This window comes from Ochlerotatus camptorhynchus, unplaced genomic scaffold (assembly GCF_037179485.1).
Source record: "Ochlerotatus camptorhynchus isolate MF236.1 unplaced genomic scaffold, CSIRO-AGI_Acam_v1.1 ptg000316l, whole genome shotgun sequence".
Lineage (NCBI taxonomy): Eukaryota > Metazoa > Arthropoda > Insecta > Diptera > Culicidae > Ochlerotatus > Ochlerotatus camptorhynchus.
Window position 1 is genome coordinate 2,692,758 of NW_027040804.1, and position 19,560 is coordinate 2,712,317.

At 39.9% G+C, this 19,560-nt stretch overlaps 1 protein-coding gene across 4 annotated transcripts in view; it reads right to left on the reverse strand.

Annotated features, from left to right (window-relative positions):
* nompC (no mechanoreceptor potential C) overlaps positions 1-19,560 on the reverse strand; it is a 227,632-nt gene that overhangs the window by 87,880 nt on the left and 120,192 nt on the right. For all 4 annotated transcript variants that reach the window (XM_065229544.1, XM_065229543.1, XM_065229545.1 and 1 more), the window contains exon 4: positions 16,651-16,767. In XM_065229544.1, the coding sequence (XP_065085616.1) occupies positions 16,651-16,767 (117 nt within the window). The remainder of the gene's footprint in view (positions 1-16,650; positions 16,768-19,560) is intronic.

Genomic DNA, 19,560 nt, shown 5'->3' on the forward strand with positions numbered 1-19,560 from the left:
AACAGCCTGCTTGGTGTGCTAAAATGCGAGTATCACCTCTATGCGGACGACCTCCAAATCTACATATCAGGCCCCGCAAGCGAAATTAACAGGCTCGTCGAAGCAATCAACCAGGATCTTCTCGCTATCGAACGTTGGGCCACTGAGAATCGTCTGTTTCCCAACCCAAAGAAGACGCAAGCTATAGTCTTTTGTAGATATGGGGCCATAATCCCTCAAAATGACATCCGCTTCTGTGATGAAACCATTACTTTGCCGAACAAAGTTATCAACCTTGGTCTCATTATGGACTCTAAGCTAAAATGGACCGACCAGATAAACGAGGTCACCAAAAAGATCTACATTACTCTTCGTACGTTCAGGCGCTTCCGTGGAGTGCTTTCCAGACAGATTCGTATGAAGCTCGTCCAAGCTGTGGTGATGCCGTTCTTCGCATACTGCGACGTCGTGTACTACCCAGGACTGTCCACCGCGCTTAAGGCTCAGTTGCATCGATGCTTCAAGTCGTCGGTGAGATTCGTGTATGGAATCCGAGGGCATGACACGACCAGAGAAGTGCGACACACCATAGTCGGATGCGATCTGCCGGAAAACTAACACCGTCGTATCTGCTGCTTCATGTACGGGGCCTACCATGGAAGCCTCCCAGAGAACATCACGCAGTACACACCTAAAGGTCGGAACGAGCGAGCTAGATCCTTTGTCCTACCGCATCACGCCACAAGTTCCCGAAAAAGTGTTCTAATATTCGGAGCGTCCACCTGGACGACCAAGCGGCGCTCCACATAGCTGATTAATTCTCTAGGCTGTCGATTTAAGAAATGTCAAATGACTTTAATTTCATTCTTAACTCCCTGATTCAAAATGGTTGCTTCCTTGACCTGATTTATGGTTCTGTAACTGACAGGTTTTCGTTATGCTATCAATAAATTACAATTACAATTACAAAATAAATCCTTCAAAAACAACGATTGTACCTTTTACAAAAAGACGAAAAGTCTTATTTTCAAAACTTTCTTCGGAAGGAACAGAATTGAAATATTCTTCGGAAGCTAAATACTTAGGAGTAACTTTAGATAGCAAGCTCTATTGGAATGTACATTTAGAACAAGTTATAAAAAAAGCAATGCTCTTTCGATTAGTAAAAGGACGTTTGGTAAGAAATGGGGACTCAAACCTAAAATGTTACATTGGATTTATTCGGCTATAGTAAAACCAAGAATAATCTATGCACCACTAGTTTGGTGGACAAAAACAGTGCAAAAATCAACTCAACAAAGACTTGAAAAACTGCAGAGGTTGACCACTACCTCCATAATTGGAGCAATGCGCAGTACTCCATCTAAAGCCTTAGAAGCTTTGCTTAATCTTCTTCCTTTACATCAATTCATTCAACTGGATGCAATGAAGAATGCTTTCAGACTCAGACGAAGAAAAGAGCTCTTTGAAGGAGATCTTAAAAATCATATGAGCATTTTGAAAGAGATTCAATTAAGTCCACTAATATTAAAGAATGAAGATGTTATGGCAAAAACACATGAATTCAACCATCTATTTAATGTATTTAATACAACATGCAACGACTGGGAGACTGGAGAGCCGTTGAATCATCCTGGGTCTATAACAATCTACAAGGATGGCTCAAAGCAGGATAATAGGGTAGGGGCAGGAATAACAGGTCCCGGAATTAACTGTTCTGTAGCAATGGGTAAATGGCCAACAGTATTCCAAGCAGAGATATTTGCGATTCTAGAATGTGTAGAAATATGTTTAAGAAGAAATTATAGTAATGCAAACATATGCATTTTTTTTTTCGGACAGTAAGCAGCATTGAATGCCCTTAAATCAATGATCTACACTTCAAAGTTAGTGTGGGAATGCTATAATCAACTTCAGAAATTGTTCTGTCGTAACAAGGTAAATCTATATTGGGTTCCTGGTCATTGCGGCATTGAAGGAAATGAAAAAGCTGATCAATTAACAAAGCTTGGCTCATCCCAGCAATTCATCGGTCCCGAACCGTTCATTGGTCTACCGCCTTCTAATCTGAAAAAGGAATTAAAGAACTGGGAAAAAAGCAAGGTACAATCAAATTACAATAATACCTCAACAGCCCGGAAATCTAAACGATTCATTAAGTCCAACGTTTTGAGTAAGCAAAGGTTACTCAATCTTTCCAAAAAAGATTTAAGCACCTACACTGGGTTAATTACAGGACATTGTCCTAGTATATATCATTGAAAAAAAAATGGAAAACTTAGCGACGCTTTTGTTATTGGGAGAGCGAAAGCTCTGAACATTTATTGTGTGATTGCGCTGCACTATTTAATAAACAATGCAGATTTCTTGATAAAGGACTCACCGTACCTGGAAAAATTTGGACCAATATACCCAATAAAGTTGTAAACTTCATTCGAAGTGCAATTCCATATTGGGATAATGCCGATGATCAATGATGAAGATCACTCTACTTAGTGGCAAAAAGTAAAAAGAGGATACACCACAATAGATCAAAACACTGGTCGCAGTGTTAAATGTCCACGGCACGGGGAAAAAAAGCCCCAACAAGATTTTCGTGTCTGGTTTTTTCGTGTTCAACTTTTAATCTTTAAGTTCCTGGAGTTCTTGCGTTCGGAAGTACTATAGGAAGTTTTCAGAGTACTGAATGACCTGAAGGTCTGAGAGTTCCTAAAATTTTAATGCTCCAGAAGTTGTACAGTTTTCAAAAACCTATACAGAAAAGTTCTGGATTTTAATTCCAGCAATCGCGACAAAACAGTTAAACGAGCAGTCACGTCATGTACTGAGTACACGGTGAAAAATTCCAGTTATAGTTCTTGAACCATGCCAGATAGACACATTCAGTATTGAGCAAAGTTTCTCAAACGGAAAATATCCGTCTGACAGTGGATAATTTAGTTCAGAATTAATAAGCTAGGTGGTGCTAGAGTATGAATAAAGTTCTTCTAGTGATAACTCAGGATCGAGACCAGATAGAAGTTTTCTGTCGCCAGCAAAGTTGTTCAGATGGATGATACCCGCTCAGTTGTGAACATATTTGTTGGGAATTGACTCACTAGAGACCTATAATACATGTGGAACTGACTGATGAATGAGACTTCGAAATTAAATTCATCAGGTATCGGCAGCTAACTTATAATGTCTCTACTCTTATCTCGTTAGGCTTCTTAGTTAACCCTCATGATCCTAAATTTTAACACACAACTATCTACAATATGTACATTATATCGAACTATTTCACCTAGTATCTCACGTTCACACTTCCCAATACATCGCTTTCATCCCCATTTCGACGCACCGCTTAATTTTTTATTTTTCATATTTTATTTTATTGTCTCTGATCGAAACCAGCGCGAAAACCAAAATCGTAGGCATTTCAATCAGCCTACGGAAGAGGCAAAGAAAAAATCGATGCCTCCGATATGTATTGGTGTTCCTCGTGCTCCGCTGCTTCACCCTGAACCACAACAAATCGGTGTGGTGCAATCAATTGATCACCGAATAGCTTTACACACGAACAACCTGAGTCTGCCACTCTGCCGATAACGGTTCGCAACGAAATCCGTAGGCTCTCGGATAAAACGCCACCAAAAACACGTTTCACACACAATAATTTCCCTTCGACGAAGTAAACGCTCTGTGATAGAGAGACGATTCGCTCGGTCTAGACCGATAGAATTTCCGCGCGTGACAACAACAGCGGAGAAAACTTTTCACAATGTTCCACTTTTCACCCACTTTGGCACTACTTTGTTTGTTTGTTAGGTTTTGGCGGAAAAATCAATTACCTCATCGCGACGCAGTAAATCGCTTCGATTGACTCGGATGTAAGATCGGGACCGCAATCGCATGGGCATCGACGACGGGGATGGTTGACTTGGGACTGACCACCACAGATTTCTGAGGTTTCGTTGGGGACCCCATTTCTCAAAGGTTGCTCCCGGCGACACGAATGGGCGGGTGAGGGTTAATTATAAATTGCAACTTTTTCTTGTAATCACCCACATATAGTTGGGTTGATGGAATCTAGGTGAGTTCTTTTTTAAAGGACTTGTTTAAGGGAAATGGTCTTGGGGCACGGCATCAAAATTGATGCTCAAACTTGAGTTTAATTACAGTGCAGCGGCGGTGTTTTGAATTGACCCAGTAAATTAAGGGATGATTTTAAGCTTGAATTGTCGAATGAAAAAATGGAGTGCCTTACCTCACGTGTCAAAAGTAATGAATGTATGAAGGAAGACGGTTTGCAAGGTAATGACACATTTTTTCTATGGTTCTATAACTCGATATCAAGCTAGTCGACATCGAGTTGATTGTACTCATCTATGTTTCCAAAATCGAGATCTTCGATGTGTCACAATTGAGTACTAATATGGCTTCGCGATAAGAATCAATACTCCCTTAAGTAAATCCTGTTGAAAAATTATTGAAAAATTCGTGGAAGTGAGGAGGATTTCTCGGTTTCCAACAAAACGAGAATAACTTTCAAATTCCTATCCATTCCCTAATTGACCTACATTTGGACGCGGCCGGCGGTGTTATTGCCTATCGTGAAGTATGAGATCATCAGTTTTTAAAGATTGTAGATGCTAGTCCCATACAGGTGAACTGGTAATAATGGAGTAGCAACCGCGAGCGGCTAATCATTCTCATGCTGAATTGTGTTTATACTATATGAAGTGATTCAGTACTTTATGAAGCTTTTCTGCAGTAATTCAGTGCTTTTCAAACTGATTCCGAGATTTTCAAAAGTGTTTCAGTACTTTCAGAAGAGATTTCAATCTTTTTATATTATTCTGTGCTCCCCAAACTGATTGAAAATTTTCAGAAGCGATTTAATATTTTCTGAAGGGATTCCAAACTTTTCTGACGTGATTCAGTTATTAAAAAGTAACGGCGCCGGTGGTGTAGTGGTAAGCGTGATTACCTCTCATCCCTGCAGGCCTGGGTACAATCCCAGTCGACGCCGCCGGGATGTTCTGAGGCATAACATCTCTGATCACGCCTTCCTTCGGATGGAAAGTAAAGCCGTTGGTCCCCGGTTCATGAGTTGATGGGTCGATAGCTAGGGTCCAGGTGTGGGAGCTGCCTTCCTGGCACGTCGGTAGCATTGGTGCTCAGCACGGAAAACAAGATCGACGGAAAAAAAAGTTATTAAAAAGTGATTGAGCCCTTGAGGAAGTGATGGCAAACTTTGGATAATTGATACAGTACTTCCCGAAGATTTGTGAAGTGATTCAGTCTTTACGGAATGGAGATCCCGTGGCCCGTGGCTAAAAATCTCCTTAATAAAGATTTAAAAAAAGTTCGTATGGAAGCGATTGAAACTTTCTGGAAAGATTAAGAGAGATTTATAAATTTTCTTAAATCATTTAATACTATCCGAAGATACTCCAAGCTTTTCTGATGTGATTTAGTACTTTCAGAAGTGATTTCGAACTTTTTAAAAGATATGCAGTTCTTTCCGAAGTGATTCAGTACTTTCGGAAGTGATTACTAACTACCTGGAATGATTGAGTACTTTTAAATAGGAGCAATTCCAAACATTCCTGAAGAGATTCAGTACTTTCTAGAGTGATTCAATTTTGTTCTGAAGTGATTTAGTACTTTCTAAAATGATTCAGTTCTTTTCGAAGTGATTCAGTGCATTCCTTACTAATTCAAGTATTTTCGATAGGCTACTGATCCATGTCCAGCTCGAAGGACCATAATGTTGAGGCTTTTTCCATCCAACCCACAACATGGAAAGGGGGGTAAAAGCCTCTGGTTGAACATATATTTTTCCTTGGGTGAAAATGGGGTCCATCAAATATCCTGTCCTTCCTGGTGTCTTACGGGAATGTTTCAACCATCGTTTGTTACACAAAACACGGGTTTTACATTACACTGACACTTCACAATAAATAATTTAACACACAACGTTTAACATAAAAACATAAAACACGTAATATTGGCGCTCAAGTAGGGCCCTAGGATCCGTTTGCCATACCAGGCAGATTGCAACTATTTATCTAATTTCCTACATCTACCCGTTCACCACGTAATCATGAATCCATGACGTCACCCATCGCTACAAGCCGATCGATGATGAGCATTTTCTTAAAGGGCCACCCACAATAGTCCGTCACCGTCACCGTCACCGTCAGCGTCAACGCATCCGTCATGTACTAAAAAGGCTGACGAACGCATTGACCAGCGCTTGCGCACAATCATGCGTCACGCATTGCGTTTTGACAGTAGCATAATCTCGTTTTTAATCATTTGTTTTGGTAGAAAATTTCATATTTAAAAAATAAGTCCGAACATTCTGAATTTGGGAGGCGATGGTGAATGGCGAGTTGGATTTGCAAGCACCGGGCAAGTTGCCAGGCTCAAATGAAGTGATGCCGTATTTCATTGTTCCCCTGGATATGGCCCACGGCTGCATTTCCTTTTAAGAATAACTTGCTCCGGCCATATCCAGATGTTGACCTACCTCCAATTCAAGACAACTTATATCAACGGCTGTCCAGAGTCAGGAGGGATGGTGATGGGAACGTCAGTGAACATGGTGAATGGCGTACATTAGTTCAAGAGCAAATTTTCATTACGTCGAATGTAACAAAGGTAAACAAAGTCGAGCTATCAGTGTCAATCGATTCTCCTGCTATTACACTATATACTGTCCGAATATAGGATCAAACCCCATTTTTAAATTTATTTACCAGTCAAATTACTTTTCGACGTAATCACCTTGCGATCAAAATAGTTTTCGATGTTACTTAAGTCACCCAATTTCTATGGAAATGCCGTTTGACTTAAGTAACAGCGCTGAGAAACCCGTGAAAAGTGTACGTTCGTCGGTTCGCTTTCTCATTATTAAAGTGAATAAATCGAACTGTTTGTTGCTAAGATGATTTCGGTGGTCCTAAAATGATGAATGGGCTGCACGTAAGGAGACGTAATTGATAATTCTCCCGAATACCCTGGTAAATACACTTTGACTTAAGTAACAATAGGGGCCACCAAACGACGTATAATAACTTTTGACTTAAAAACCAGTATTTTTTAACATGAAAGCTAGCGATTTGCATTTGTATGATTAAAACCCTGCTAAATATGTTAAACATTGCTATCTCTATGAGATTATATGTTTTTACTTGAAAATAGGAATAACTTTTCGGTCATCAAAACAAAACCTTATTTTTCTCGGATTGGTGCGAATGTTACTTACGACATAATGAAAATTTGCTCTTGAGTTGATCCTCTGAGATGTATTAACTCTGCGGCCCTTCAGAGAGGCAACAATGCGACACGATCTGTATACGTTAACCGAAATGTGTTGGCCAAACATGTATTCACACAATATTGTTAAAGAATATAAAAAAAAAACATTGCAATAGTTTAAGTTGTCTACAAAGCTATTTCACTAGTTGTATTTTATTGAAAAAAAATCACTGACATTTGTTTGGAAATTGGGGTTGGCCCTTCTTACAAATGCAAATTCCTACTATCAATGTTTTCCATGATGTGTTCAAAGCAACACGGCACAAAATACGCTTCTGATTACGCTGATGTGACAAAACAGCAACATGACGCTGCGTCAATTTTGAAAATTTTCAAAGTTTAGCACAGCGTCAGCGTTTTAGTACTGGCGCGCAGTGAGCGCAATGCATCTTTGTGGGTTGCTAAACTGAATAGCGTTGGCTCAAACCAAGCTGTCAGTTGACGCTGACGGTGACGGTGACGGTGACGGACTATTGTGGGTGGCCCTTAAGTGTTGGTGTCCGTCGCAGAGAGTAGAAAGTTTTGTCTACCCAGGGTTGTATCCTTGGATGGGTGGTATTCACGCTGCTCCCAAACACCGTTATTGCAGAAATGATTACAAACTTTCTGGGATGATTCAGAACTTTCCAATATGAATCCGAAATTTTCTGAAGTGATTTAATATTATCCGAAGATATTCCAAGCTTTTCTGAAGCATTTCCGTACTTTCTGAAGTGCTTTAAACTTTCCTAAAGTGATTTATCTCTTTCCGAAGTGATTCTGCACTTGTGGAAGTGAATATGTACAAACATTCTGGAATGATTCAGCACTTTACGGAGTGAAGTAATTTAGTATTTTTTTTAAGTGATTCCGATTTTTTAAATGATTCAGTACTTCCGAAGTGATCATGAACTATTCCAATGTGATTCCGAACATTTTTGAAGATATTCAGAATTTTTCGAAGTGATTCCGAATATTTCTGAAGTGATTCAGTGCATTCCTTAGTGATTCAATTATTTCCGAAGTGAACTTTCCCCAATGATTCAGTACTTTCCAAAGTTATTTCAATTTTTTCTGAAGTGTTTCCTACCTTTTCTGTAGCTTTCCAGTACTTTGTAAAAAGACTCTTAACGACTCTTACATCCATTTTCCCTATATGATATAAACATTAAATTGTTAATATTTATATCACATAGGGGAAGGCCTAAATGCTCCTAGTTTGGGCCCAGCAATCGACTAAATTTTCAATAGCGACCAAAAATATCCAAAAGTAAAGTCCCAATGACGGGTTCATCTAGATAAAATTGATAAATAGCAGATTTTTAGCGATGGGCCCACTCTTAGATCCATAGGCCAACATTAGAGCTATGTCATGCATTTTTGACTATTAAACTTTATCTTAAATTTTTCAAGTATTTCAATGTTTCGGTTATGGTTCAATGTTGGTTCAAATATTTTTCCTGGAATGTAATAAAGTATTCATAATCAAATGTTTGGTCCTAAACAAGCCGTTATATATTTTGGAGTAGCACCCCAGTATAGTCCACAAAGACGCCATGCATGTTGTGGGATTAAACAATTGCTAAAAAATATGTTAAATTTTTTCAGTACTTCCATTATTAGTTTTAAATTAGGTCTCTGAAGCAGAGAAGAGAGTGAAGGTTGTATTTATGAAAACGCAACAGGCAGTTGTTTTCCTTATCAGAAGACGGTATTGAAGTAGGGGAGACTCCACTGTCGACTACGGTATCCTTCCGAAGACGCCCGAAGACGTTGACCGGTGTCTGCGTTCCATCGAGGAGGCGATATACCAGGCCAGGGAACAACACGTGCCAGAATCCAGACAGGTGAGCAATACTCTGAACCTTGAAAGATCTACCAAAGATTCAATAAGACTCCGTAGCACCATCCGAAGGCAATACCAACAATAGCATGGTGGACCTCAGAAATCAGAACTTTGCTAACAGGATCCGCTCTGTCCCAGATTGTGCAAAGCTCTTTTGGAAACTAACCAAAATCCTTAAAAATAAACCAAGACCCATTCCACCACTGACCCCACTGGATAAAAGTGGTTCATCTGATAAATCCAGAAAAGAAGGCTGTCGCGATAGGTTACCACTTCGTCAGCTCCCATAATCTCGGACAAAACATCGTCAGCCCTCACGAAACTGAGGTTGCTGAAAACGCAACCAACCTCCATCAGATTCCCAATATTTTTCCCGAGGAATCCGAGATTACGGCTGACGAACTGTTCGCCTATATACCGTATGCGTGATAATGTTTGCACCATCGTACAAATAAGGTTCCCGTTTCACCTGTGCATACAATGCCTTGGTTTTCTTTGCATGCACGCAGAGATGCCAGATCTACGGAAATCTCCGTAGATCTACGGATTTTACAAATTTTTGCGGAAATACGGATCCGTATGCAAAATCTACGGAATTCGGTACAGTTTCTACGGATTTTTTTCTTCAGTGTACGTTTCCCTTCAGAATAGAATTTTACAATCTGATTCTGAAGGCAAAAAAGCATGAAGTAAAATACACCTCTGCAACTTGTCAACCGTTTTCTTGCTCACTTATCCGCTTTTTGTGTATACAAACGCCAGACTGTGCGTGAAACATGGCGGTCTTCGTACTATCTCTTCACTTCGTTGAAAGTTCCCATAATATACAGTCAATCTTTGCATGAAGAGAACAATTTTCGGTGCCGTGTGAAGGCGAATAAAAGTCATGTCGAGACCAGTCTTGTAAGCGGTCACCGTAGTAGATACATTTTCTGTGACAATCGACTGCCTTTGCTTCCGACACTTGCAAAACAAGCTTTCAAATTACAGTGCCAAACTAAAATGTCATACGACAGGCTCTGGTATACGACACTGTCGCCGAAGACCATCACGGATGTAAGTATTTTAGTTTTTCTCATAATAAGAGCTACTGATGTTGTGCTTGTGCAAGCAACGTTGTCATAGTAATAACCTTTTTGATCAGAAATGGTTTAAGGGGGATTTCCGGTTCAATTGACCTGGATTTTTTTCCAGGGAACTGGTAAAAGTTAGAGACCTGAGTTTTTTGTCAAATCTTTATTCATTCTCATTTGAAAAAAAGTCATTTACCTAGTTCCCGCCATTTTGTCAAATTTTGAGATTTTTCAAAGATTCTAGTTCATTCCATTCTCTGAACTAATTGATTAATTAATTTATCTTTATTAGGGAGGCTTTCAGCCTTGGGCTGGTTCGCCTCCAATTCTCTGAACCATACTCTTCAAGAAACTGAGCCGATTTTCTTTCTAGGTGACGATTTGTGACCTCTAGGCTGCTCGCAGTTTTGGGAAGTACCCGCCGGGCAGCCGCCATATTGGACGCCATTTTGGATTTTTGGACTTGAAAAAATTCCCAGTTGTAGAGCAAGAATGAATAAAGATTTGACAAAAAACTCAGGTCTCTAACTCTTACCAGTTCCCTGGAAAAAAATCCAAAGTTTAGGTCAATTGAACCGGAAATCCCCCTTAATTTACAACAAATTGAGGAATTAGAACGAAATCAAATATGTCATATGATAGTCATTTGATAATTTTCTTTTTGCTCGAATGTTGTTCTACCGTTTGCGTTGTGTAAGAGAGACGACGCTCTCTTCCCCGTCAGCTCGATGATGATCAGGCCTTCAACGTGTTCATCAAAAAGCACGTCATCCATAAGTCGTCGTACTTGTCCGGCTTTATAAATGAAACTACGGAAAGCGTGGCTTTCTTATTAGATTACGACACCACTGTACCACCGCTACGGGATCACAATTGATCAGATCGCCATAGATGGTCTTGAAACCCTTGATCCTCAAATTGAGCTGGAAACCATTGCCGTGGATAATGAGACAGAATTGCTGCTTGGGCAACAGGAAACGCTCCTTTGGTATGAGAACAAATGCCTGGAGATCGCTCCCGTGCAAAACAGGGTTCCTCTTTTCCTGCCATTTGTTTCGGCCATCTACGGAAATTCATGCCAGGGGTTCGGGTGACATATTTCATGATGGCATCCAGTGAAACTCGTCGTCAAGACAGGCGTGTGGCCAAACCACATTTGTTGTATATGACAATGAAAGTTCTCCGGCTTAGAGTTTCCGAAGGCTTGCAATGTACTTTTAAGTGCACGGCAACCGCAAACATTACACGTGGACCTTAAGGACCGCCTTATTCATGGAGCAGTGCATTTAGCGAAATCTATCCGTCCTCAAATCAATACCGAATTCAGTACAGCATTGGCAACAAAGGAAGAGAAATTTCGTTCACCATGATGCGACAATTGGGAAAGCCTACGATGTTCATCATACTCAGTGCAAGTGAGATATAGTGGCCCCATTTGTTGAATCTCCTACATCGATTGTCAGAAGGACACAATGGCAATGTCTTAACAGATCCTATCCAGGAATTGACTGCACTACAAAGAGCAACTCTGATGAATGTTGATCCAGTCACGTGCTGCGTGTACTTCAACAAGTTGGTTGACACGATTGAATTTCAGCACCGTGGAAGTCCTCACACGCACATCTTGCTATGGCTGAACAAGGATCCCCGGGAAGCAATCAGTGAAAGTATGCCAAAAACTACAGGTGCAACAGTATCATGGTATTCATGCCTGTACTACTATCGGCCCTTTTCAGGGCCACCAAAATTTTCCAAAGGAGTTAAATTTCTGAACATTTCCCAACTAAAATCATATCAAAAGCTTCTTTTCAGGGCAATCATAGTCCTACACAAAACACAAGTCCTGCTGCAGTTAACAAATAACATTTATTATATAAGACCACGTAGTCCGACGTCACCATTGCGTATAACCCCAGAGGGCTGTCCCTAGTATTTTTTCAAAAGTTCTTTCATCGATTTATCATTTAACGTAAAATATCACCTTAGAACTAAAAAAAAATATCACCTTCGACTAAAAAAATCCGTAGAAGTCCGTAGATTTGAATAAGTCTACGGAATTGCATAGAAAAAAATCTGGCATCTCTGATGCACGTAACCTATAGCTCATACTGTAGTAGGCTTTGTATAAAAAAAAAATGATTTACTTAGTTTGACAGTTTCACCATGACGAAGTGTCAGCGTATTCGTGATTTGTCCCACGCGAAAATATCACAAAAAGACATTTCAATCGCCGTGGGAGTGTCCCGGTGGACCGTCAAAAGGGTTTTAGACCGAGAAAAGAAAGGACAACTATCCGCGAAGATGGCCATAGGTTCGTCCAAGGTCAGCTCGGGTTCCGAGGGTTATCGCTGCTATCAAAAGGAATATTCGGGTGTATCCAGTGCGTTCGATAAGAAAAATGGCAAAGGAACACGGGATCAGTGACTTTACGGCACGGAAGATCGTAAAGGAAGATTGCGGGGTGAAGTCAAGGGCACGAAAAAAAAAATTACCAACCGCATCCGGGAGCTACGAGTCGAACGATGCAAGAAAATCTTGAACTTCCTTAAGCGAAAAAATCCGGTAATCCTGTTCACCGACGAGAGCATGTTTACCGTCGATACCGTATAAAATTCCCGAACCGACCGGTATATTGGTTCTCTTCCGGTAAAAGTGATTCCGATGGCAAAAAAATGGACCCGGTGTTCATTCCAGAAGGCGACAAGGTCAACACGGAGGTCTACATCGGGATTTTAAGTAAGTATGTTCTCTCGTGCATCAAAGAACAGTACGGTCCGAAGCCAAATGTTGTATTTCAACAATATGGGACTCCGTGCCACATCTCGAACCGCACTCTGAAGTGGTTGCAGGAACATCTTCCGTTCTGGGCAAAGGATATGTGGCCGCCATCCAGCCCCGATCGAGGAACAGTTTGGTTTTCGGAAAGGTCGTTCGATCGTCCACCAGCTGACTCGAGTAACAAACATTCTCAGACGGAACAAGTCTGTTTCGAAAACATCTGCCATGGCGTTGTTGGACGTTGCAAAAGCGTTCGACAATGTCTGGCATGATGGCCTGGTGTTCAACTTGCAGCAGTACGGTCTTCCAATCTTCCTAGTGAGGAAAATAAACAACTATCTATCGGACAGGACGTTACGAGTCTCTCTGAATAGCATCACATCGGATGCCTTCAACCTCGGTGCCGGGGTTCCACAAGGAAGCATCCTTGGCCCCATTCTATTAAACCTGTTCACCTCCGATATGTCGGCTCTCCCTGATGGTGGATCGTTGTCTCTATTCGCAGATGACACATCCATCGTCTACAAGGGTAGGGTCATCGGAGTTCTGACTGCCAAACTTCAATGAGCAGTTCGTGACCAAAACTGTGTATGCCAAGCATGATGATAAGTACAATATCAACATTGTCACGGTGTCTCTATAAGATGACATGTGGACCCTTCGCAGACTACGTGGCAGGTGACGTGTGGCTAACATTCAAAGAAGGTTCAAAATGTTTAAAATGCATAGTTTCCTATTTCTAAAATTCGCAATACTTGACAACGGCTGGACTTAGGAAACACATTGTTTTATGTTTGTTTGTTAAAACTGATGTATAACATTTATTTTTGGTATTGTTTTTCCAAAAAATGAGCAATTTAATTCTGTTTTAAAATTCACTTAAAATATTTTTAAAAAAATCAAAGATGTAAACAAATTACCGGCTAAAAGGCTACCTACATTACATCCGTTCACGATGCGTTGACGTAAATTTGAAAATTAGGCAATGAATTTAGCTGTCACTAAGCCGCAACTCATCAGATCCGGATCTAATGTGGATGACCCTTTACACTTTTCTTTAACTTTAAGAACATACCTTCATCTTTCTTCACATACAATATTATAAAAATCGAAGAGAGCTTCGATAAAATCAGTGTTTTTTTATTTATTGACATGAATGTAGTGATTGTTAAATCAGATAGAAGAATAACCCAAGCAACACAACTTCATGGAATTATGTTGAGTAAACTTCTATACAACCAAAACCAGTCAAAAAAGCGTTTATAAACTATTAAAGAACTTGTGTGTTGCTTGGAATATGTATTCTCGTCAATCTAAGCAGCGTCCACACTTCTATTAGCAATTTATCAGTGTCACACACACATATGACGTGTATGTTTGTTAACATTTATCTTCTTCTTCTTCTTCGTCGCATTTTCAAGCTTATTGCATATCGGATATTAGCTTATTGCGTGCTCTCAACTTAGTATTCTAGATGCACTTCCACAGTTATTAATTGAGAGCTTTCGATGCCTGTACCATTTTTGCATTGGTATAATTGTGTGGCAACTCCAATCATACTTCTATGCCCAGGGAAGTCGAGAAATTTTCCAACCCGAAAAAATTCCTAGACCGGACCGGGAATTGAACCCAGCCACCTCCAGCATGGTCTTGCTTTGGAGCTTACCATTTATCTGCTGCTTGCTTTTCTATCCATTCCAATCGATAGGATTTTTCAAAACTGTTTGAAAGCGTTTTTACAACGCTCCAAACTAGTGAGGTGAGTGTGACTTTTGTCGGCAGCTCTTTTTTCTTCGGCAAACTTTCCATTTGAACTGCCTGTTAACCAGCTGTTCTATTATCGGCTACTACCCGGCTACTCGGCTACCCGCTTTAATGAAAAGTATGGCATAACAGGATTGCCCAGTCGTTAAAATGGAAACTAAAGGACCAAGGATTCGTTTGAATACATTCAGTGAAGTGTTTTTAAGGCAAAATACAGTGAAATAAACGTTTAAATTTTGATTGCAGAAAACAGTTCATGGGTGCCGAAGACACCTTTTTACCCTATGTCGTTTTCGTTTTGTATGATTTTTGAAAAAAAATATAAAATACATTTTTAGAGACGCCGTTTAAAAAGTTCTTGAGAAAAATACTCATATCGTCAATGTTTCATTTAAATCGGAAAGGGTCGAGACAATATTGTCATTTTTTGTGCATTTGAAATGGAAATGCTCTATTGCTGAATTCTATCAAAAAGTGTAGAATGTTCTTTAAAAATAAACCAAAAATAAAATTGCGACTGAAGCGGGTCAACGGTAAACCTCTTAACATATCAATCCAGCTCCGTAAAAACGCTGTTATAGTTTATGTAGTGGTATGAACAAGATCCTCACTGATAAGTTCATAAAGACACAAAACAAAAATTGCGAGGGAGTGATGTATGAGGCCGCAGAAATCGCTAACCATTTCGTGCAAAAAGTTGTGAAGTCAGAATGTACAATAAAAACGCCTTAAAATATAAACGTTCTGGAACAACTTCCGCTGTGCGAATACAAATCTACGTCATCGAAACAGCTCCTCTACCAAAGCCGATGCGATGTCCTTTGTGTTTGTATTTATTGGAATCTAGTGGAAACGGTACCGTCCATAGTTAAGGTGGTATCGCACATGTTTGCCTAATTTCAATGGGAATCTAAATGACACAATAATAAATTACCCTTCATCCATCAGTGCCTCGTTCTACCCTAGATGGAAACGTAAGAAGTGTAGTACATCGTCTACATGCACGAATCATACCTAACCGACAACGGATATCGATCCATCGCTACCGAATGATGCCCCGAGCAATTTCCGAATCGACGAGCAAACAGATGGACGGAGCTGGTTGCGTGTATTGGTGCAATAAATTTCCGAAGTTTTCGTCACATTCAACCCCCATCGCATTATTGGCTGGCGGAGGAAGGAAAACTGGGTGGCAACTGTGAGTATTGACAGTGGAATATACTCGCCCATTGGGTGGATACATTTCGGCAGGCGCTGTACGCACAGTCAACTGGACATTACATATTACTGCAACGGAGACTTGAGTGAGTCGTTAGACGAGGAACGCCGGAACCGTTTACCCAATTATCAGATATCAACGGTGAAACGTTGAAACCCCCTTTTAACAAAGTATGGATATATTTACGACCCCCAACCCGAACCTAAACAGAAGACGAACCGCAATTACAACCTTTTTGGCATAAAGCCGAAAAACAACAATAAATTTCCATTTCCGCATTCCACCGTCCACATTCGTAAACAGTCCACCAAGGCAACCAAGCTACGGTGCCTATTTCCACTGCGAATTCCACTCAACTCACTTCCAATATAGGCCACGTGTAGTAACACCTGTCAATTGTTCATCACCCCACCCCCACTCGGTGGTTCTCCCCATCGGAAGTTCGAAATTTCTCGCACCTTCCAAAAAAAAAAAAGGAAAACCCCGTTGCTCATGGTAACCTTTGTAACGAGCCTCGAATAAACAACCACTTCAAACGGAGAGCGAGCAAAACAAAACTAATTTCCCGCTCTTTTACGAGGGGGGGGGGGGGGGCAGGACAGATACTTTTACTGAGGCCCGGTCGCATTTGAATAGAAGAAAAAGCGTCATGAAAATCGATTTGATCACTGGCAAAGCCCCCATCCCACGAAATGCATACTTACACCGTCAGTCTTTGTTCGGATATCCTTACCAGCCGCAGCCAAAAGCGCCCGTAAAATTGCGGTTGCAGTGCCGGTTTGTCTACTAGCTACCAAATGAACAGCCGTTTGTTGCCGTGACTAATTGGGAGAAAGAAAGAATGCATAATTAGATTAATCGGCAGCAGTATCCCTAGTCTAATTGGTGGTAAACTTTTATCATTTGGGGCAATCTACCCAGCTTGATGTAACTACCGAAACCGAATCCTGTGGGGGTTTGTTTGTTGTTTATGGAGCACGGTGCACTCGAAGATGGTACGAAACTTGCAACTTTTAGCGAATGGGACAGATACTTACCGCGGGGCCTATCAGGCTCTCTGGCAGCAATTCGCCTACATATTGCTCATCTTCGTATACCAGCCGATGGAAGATTTTGAAGAAGGCATCATCCTTCGCTACCTGCAGCTCTTGTTCCACTTCCACGGCATTTAGAATCGCTTTCTGGAAGGGAAATTTAGGGGGGTTTGATGGTGGTTTCACATTTTCCTTGGGAATAACCTTTCCGGGAAATGACCGATCGTGTTGATGACCGCGCGCTAACGAAAATACCATTTCATTTCAATCCACATTTCGTCTCACCAGTTTCGTATAGATATTTTTTTTTAATATAATTTCTTTAAAATTTACGTATTTTATTTCTTGATTCGTCCTACGATTTGTCATATGTTTGAAATTTATAGCTTGTCAAACCATGGTAAACTAACATAAGCAGCTTAAAAAAAGCATTGTTTTTCTGAAGCAAACAATCGACCTATACTCTTGGAAAAATTCATGTAAATTTAGGTGCTTTGAGTCTGACATATACGAATGTCAATATTTATTTCAAATGGAGTCATAACAGACGTGAAATTCAGCTCAATTAAACGTACTTTTCGAACATGCCATGTTTGTTTACGTCTCATCTTTTACCTGAAAGATGGATTCCGTCACAAGTAAAATTAGCTATTTCTAAATGTGTGGATAACCAAAAAGTTTACTTATTCATATGTTTACATGCTAAGACTAGTACAGGGTCTTCTATTTCATACATTAGCTGTATATCAGCCTTATCATGCGAAAAGCGTAATTAGAGGGACTTTCTAGTTTCTTGAGGAGGTACCTATTATAATTTAATACTGCCCATAGTCCCATATCAGTTCCACATGGAAAAAAGTAGGCATTGAGAAAATATCAGCCAAAGTTTCAAAGTGCGATTCCTATGTAAATATTTGAAAAATCATAGTAAATTTATTAATATTTTTTCAAGTTAAAATCATTTGCGTTGAAGCTCACATGTTGTGTTACATCTTGATGCTGGAAAATTGGATGCTGGAGACGAACCAGCCCAGGACTGAACGTCTCCTTAATAAAGATATAAAAAAACTGACTTGATGTTGTTTTCACATTTATCATGATCAAAGTCCGTATTTTTATCACATAATGTACGTATGCGATTAAAGGCAGTATATTGGATGTACCATTTTTATCTCATAGTAATAAATTAATAATCATGTTTGCAGGGCTGGAAAACATCTTAGAGCGTTAGCAAAGCAACTTTGTGCATGCATCTCACAACACTCGACAAAGAGTGTGTGATTCTCCCATTTACTTCGCACGCTCTTTTCCAACTAATCTGTGAGAAAGCGATCCACACAATGAGCAGTACACTCCGTGCGGCGCTGGGAGCAAATATAATACAACAAGCGCTAATGTCTTCTTTGAATTATTTGCAGACTTTGCTTATCACGACTGCATGCATAGGAGATGAAGAAGAGCATAACAATGAAAAATTTTGTCTTTTTGCTGGGTTTTCCATTTGAAACCCTACACTGAGTGGTGCTCTTTGCGTCGGAGCTGTCGGAGCGATGGCTACACATTGAGCTTTCGTTATTTCTGGGTGTGTGCTGCAGGGTGAAAGACAAGCAAACTTCGTGAAAATCAGTACATTGCGCACATTGAGCGATCAGATGACAGCCCTGCATGTTTGACAATATGGATTGACTATCCACTCTTAAACTTCAAATAGAATTAGCCCAACAGTATTGCGATGCACTCAATTCTGATCATTCAACAACTCGTTAGTGCTTTTATAAGTAATTGACATCATAAAATGGACTACAAATTTACCGAATCGAAGTAGACCATGAAAAGTATTCTATACATTCTAATATATCCTCAAAGCAGGTATGTTCAAAATTGAATTGAAAATGTTCATCTTGAATTGGCAGCCCTAAGTATGCACCTTTAGAATTGATAAAACGATCCATAAAATATTGAAAAACGTTCCATTTAAAACATCCAAATAATCTATAATAAAAATGTGTGGATGATCCATAAAAAATATCAATATTATCAATATTTTATGTGAAATTGTAAAAATGTACCACTAAATTTCTTAACAATGTGCATTGGAATGACACGAATTACCCATAAACATATTGCAATTGATCCATAAAACATTCAACAATAAACCTTAAACTTAAGAAAGTGCTCCATAAAAAATCAAATTTGCACACTTAAAAAAATATAGGCATGATCCATAAATTAGACGTATATTATTCATGTTTAGGACACTATTTTTTAAATTTTGATCCATAAACCTTGAAAGTTTCGCCACTGCATATCCACTTAGATTTACTGTCCTGCCCGTGTATTTTAGGTAGAGGTGCGAAGCGACGGGCAAGCGTCTAGAATTAGCTTCAAAAAGAAGATTCTATAATAACATTCTTTATTTAGTAACTTCTTTAAGAAGCTTATTCTAGACGCTCGCCCATCGTTCCGCTCTTCAGACAAAAAAAAAACACGGGCAGAACAGTAAGCCTGAGTAACTACGCAGTAATGTAGCAATTTTCCAAGGTTAACTGATCAAATTTAAAAAAGGGTCCAAAACATGCA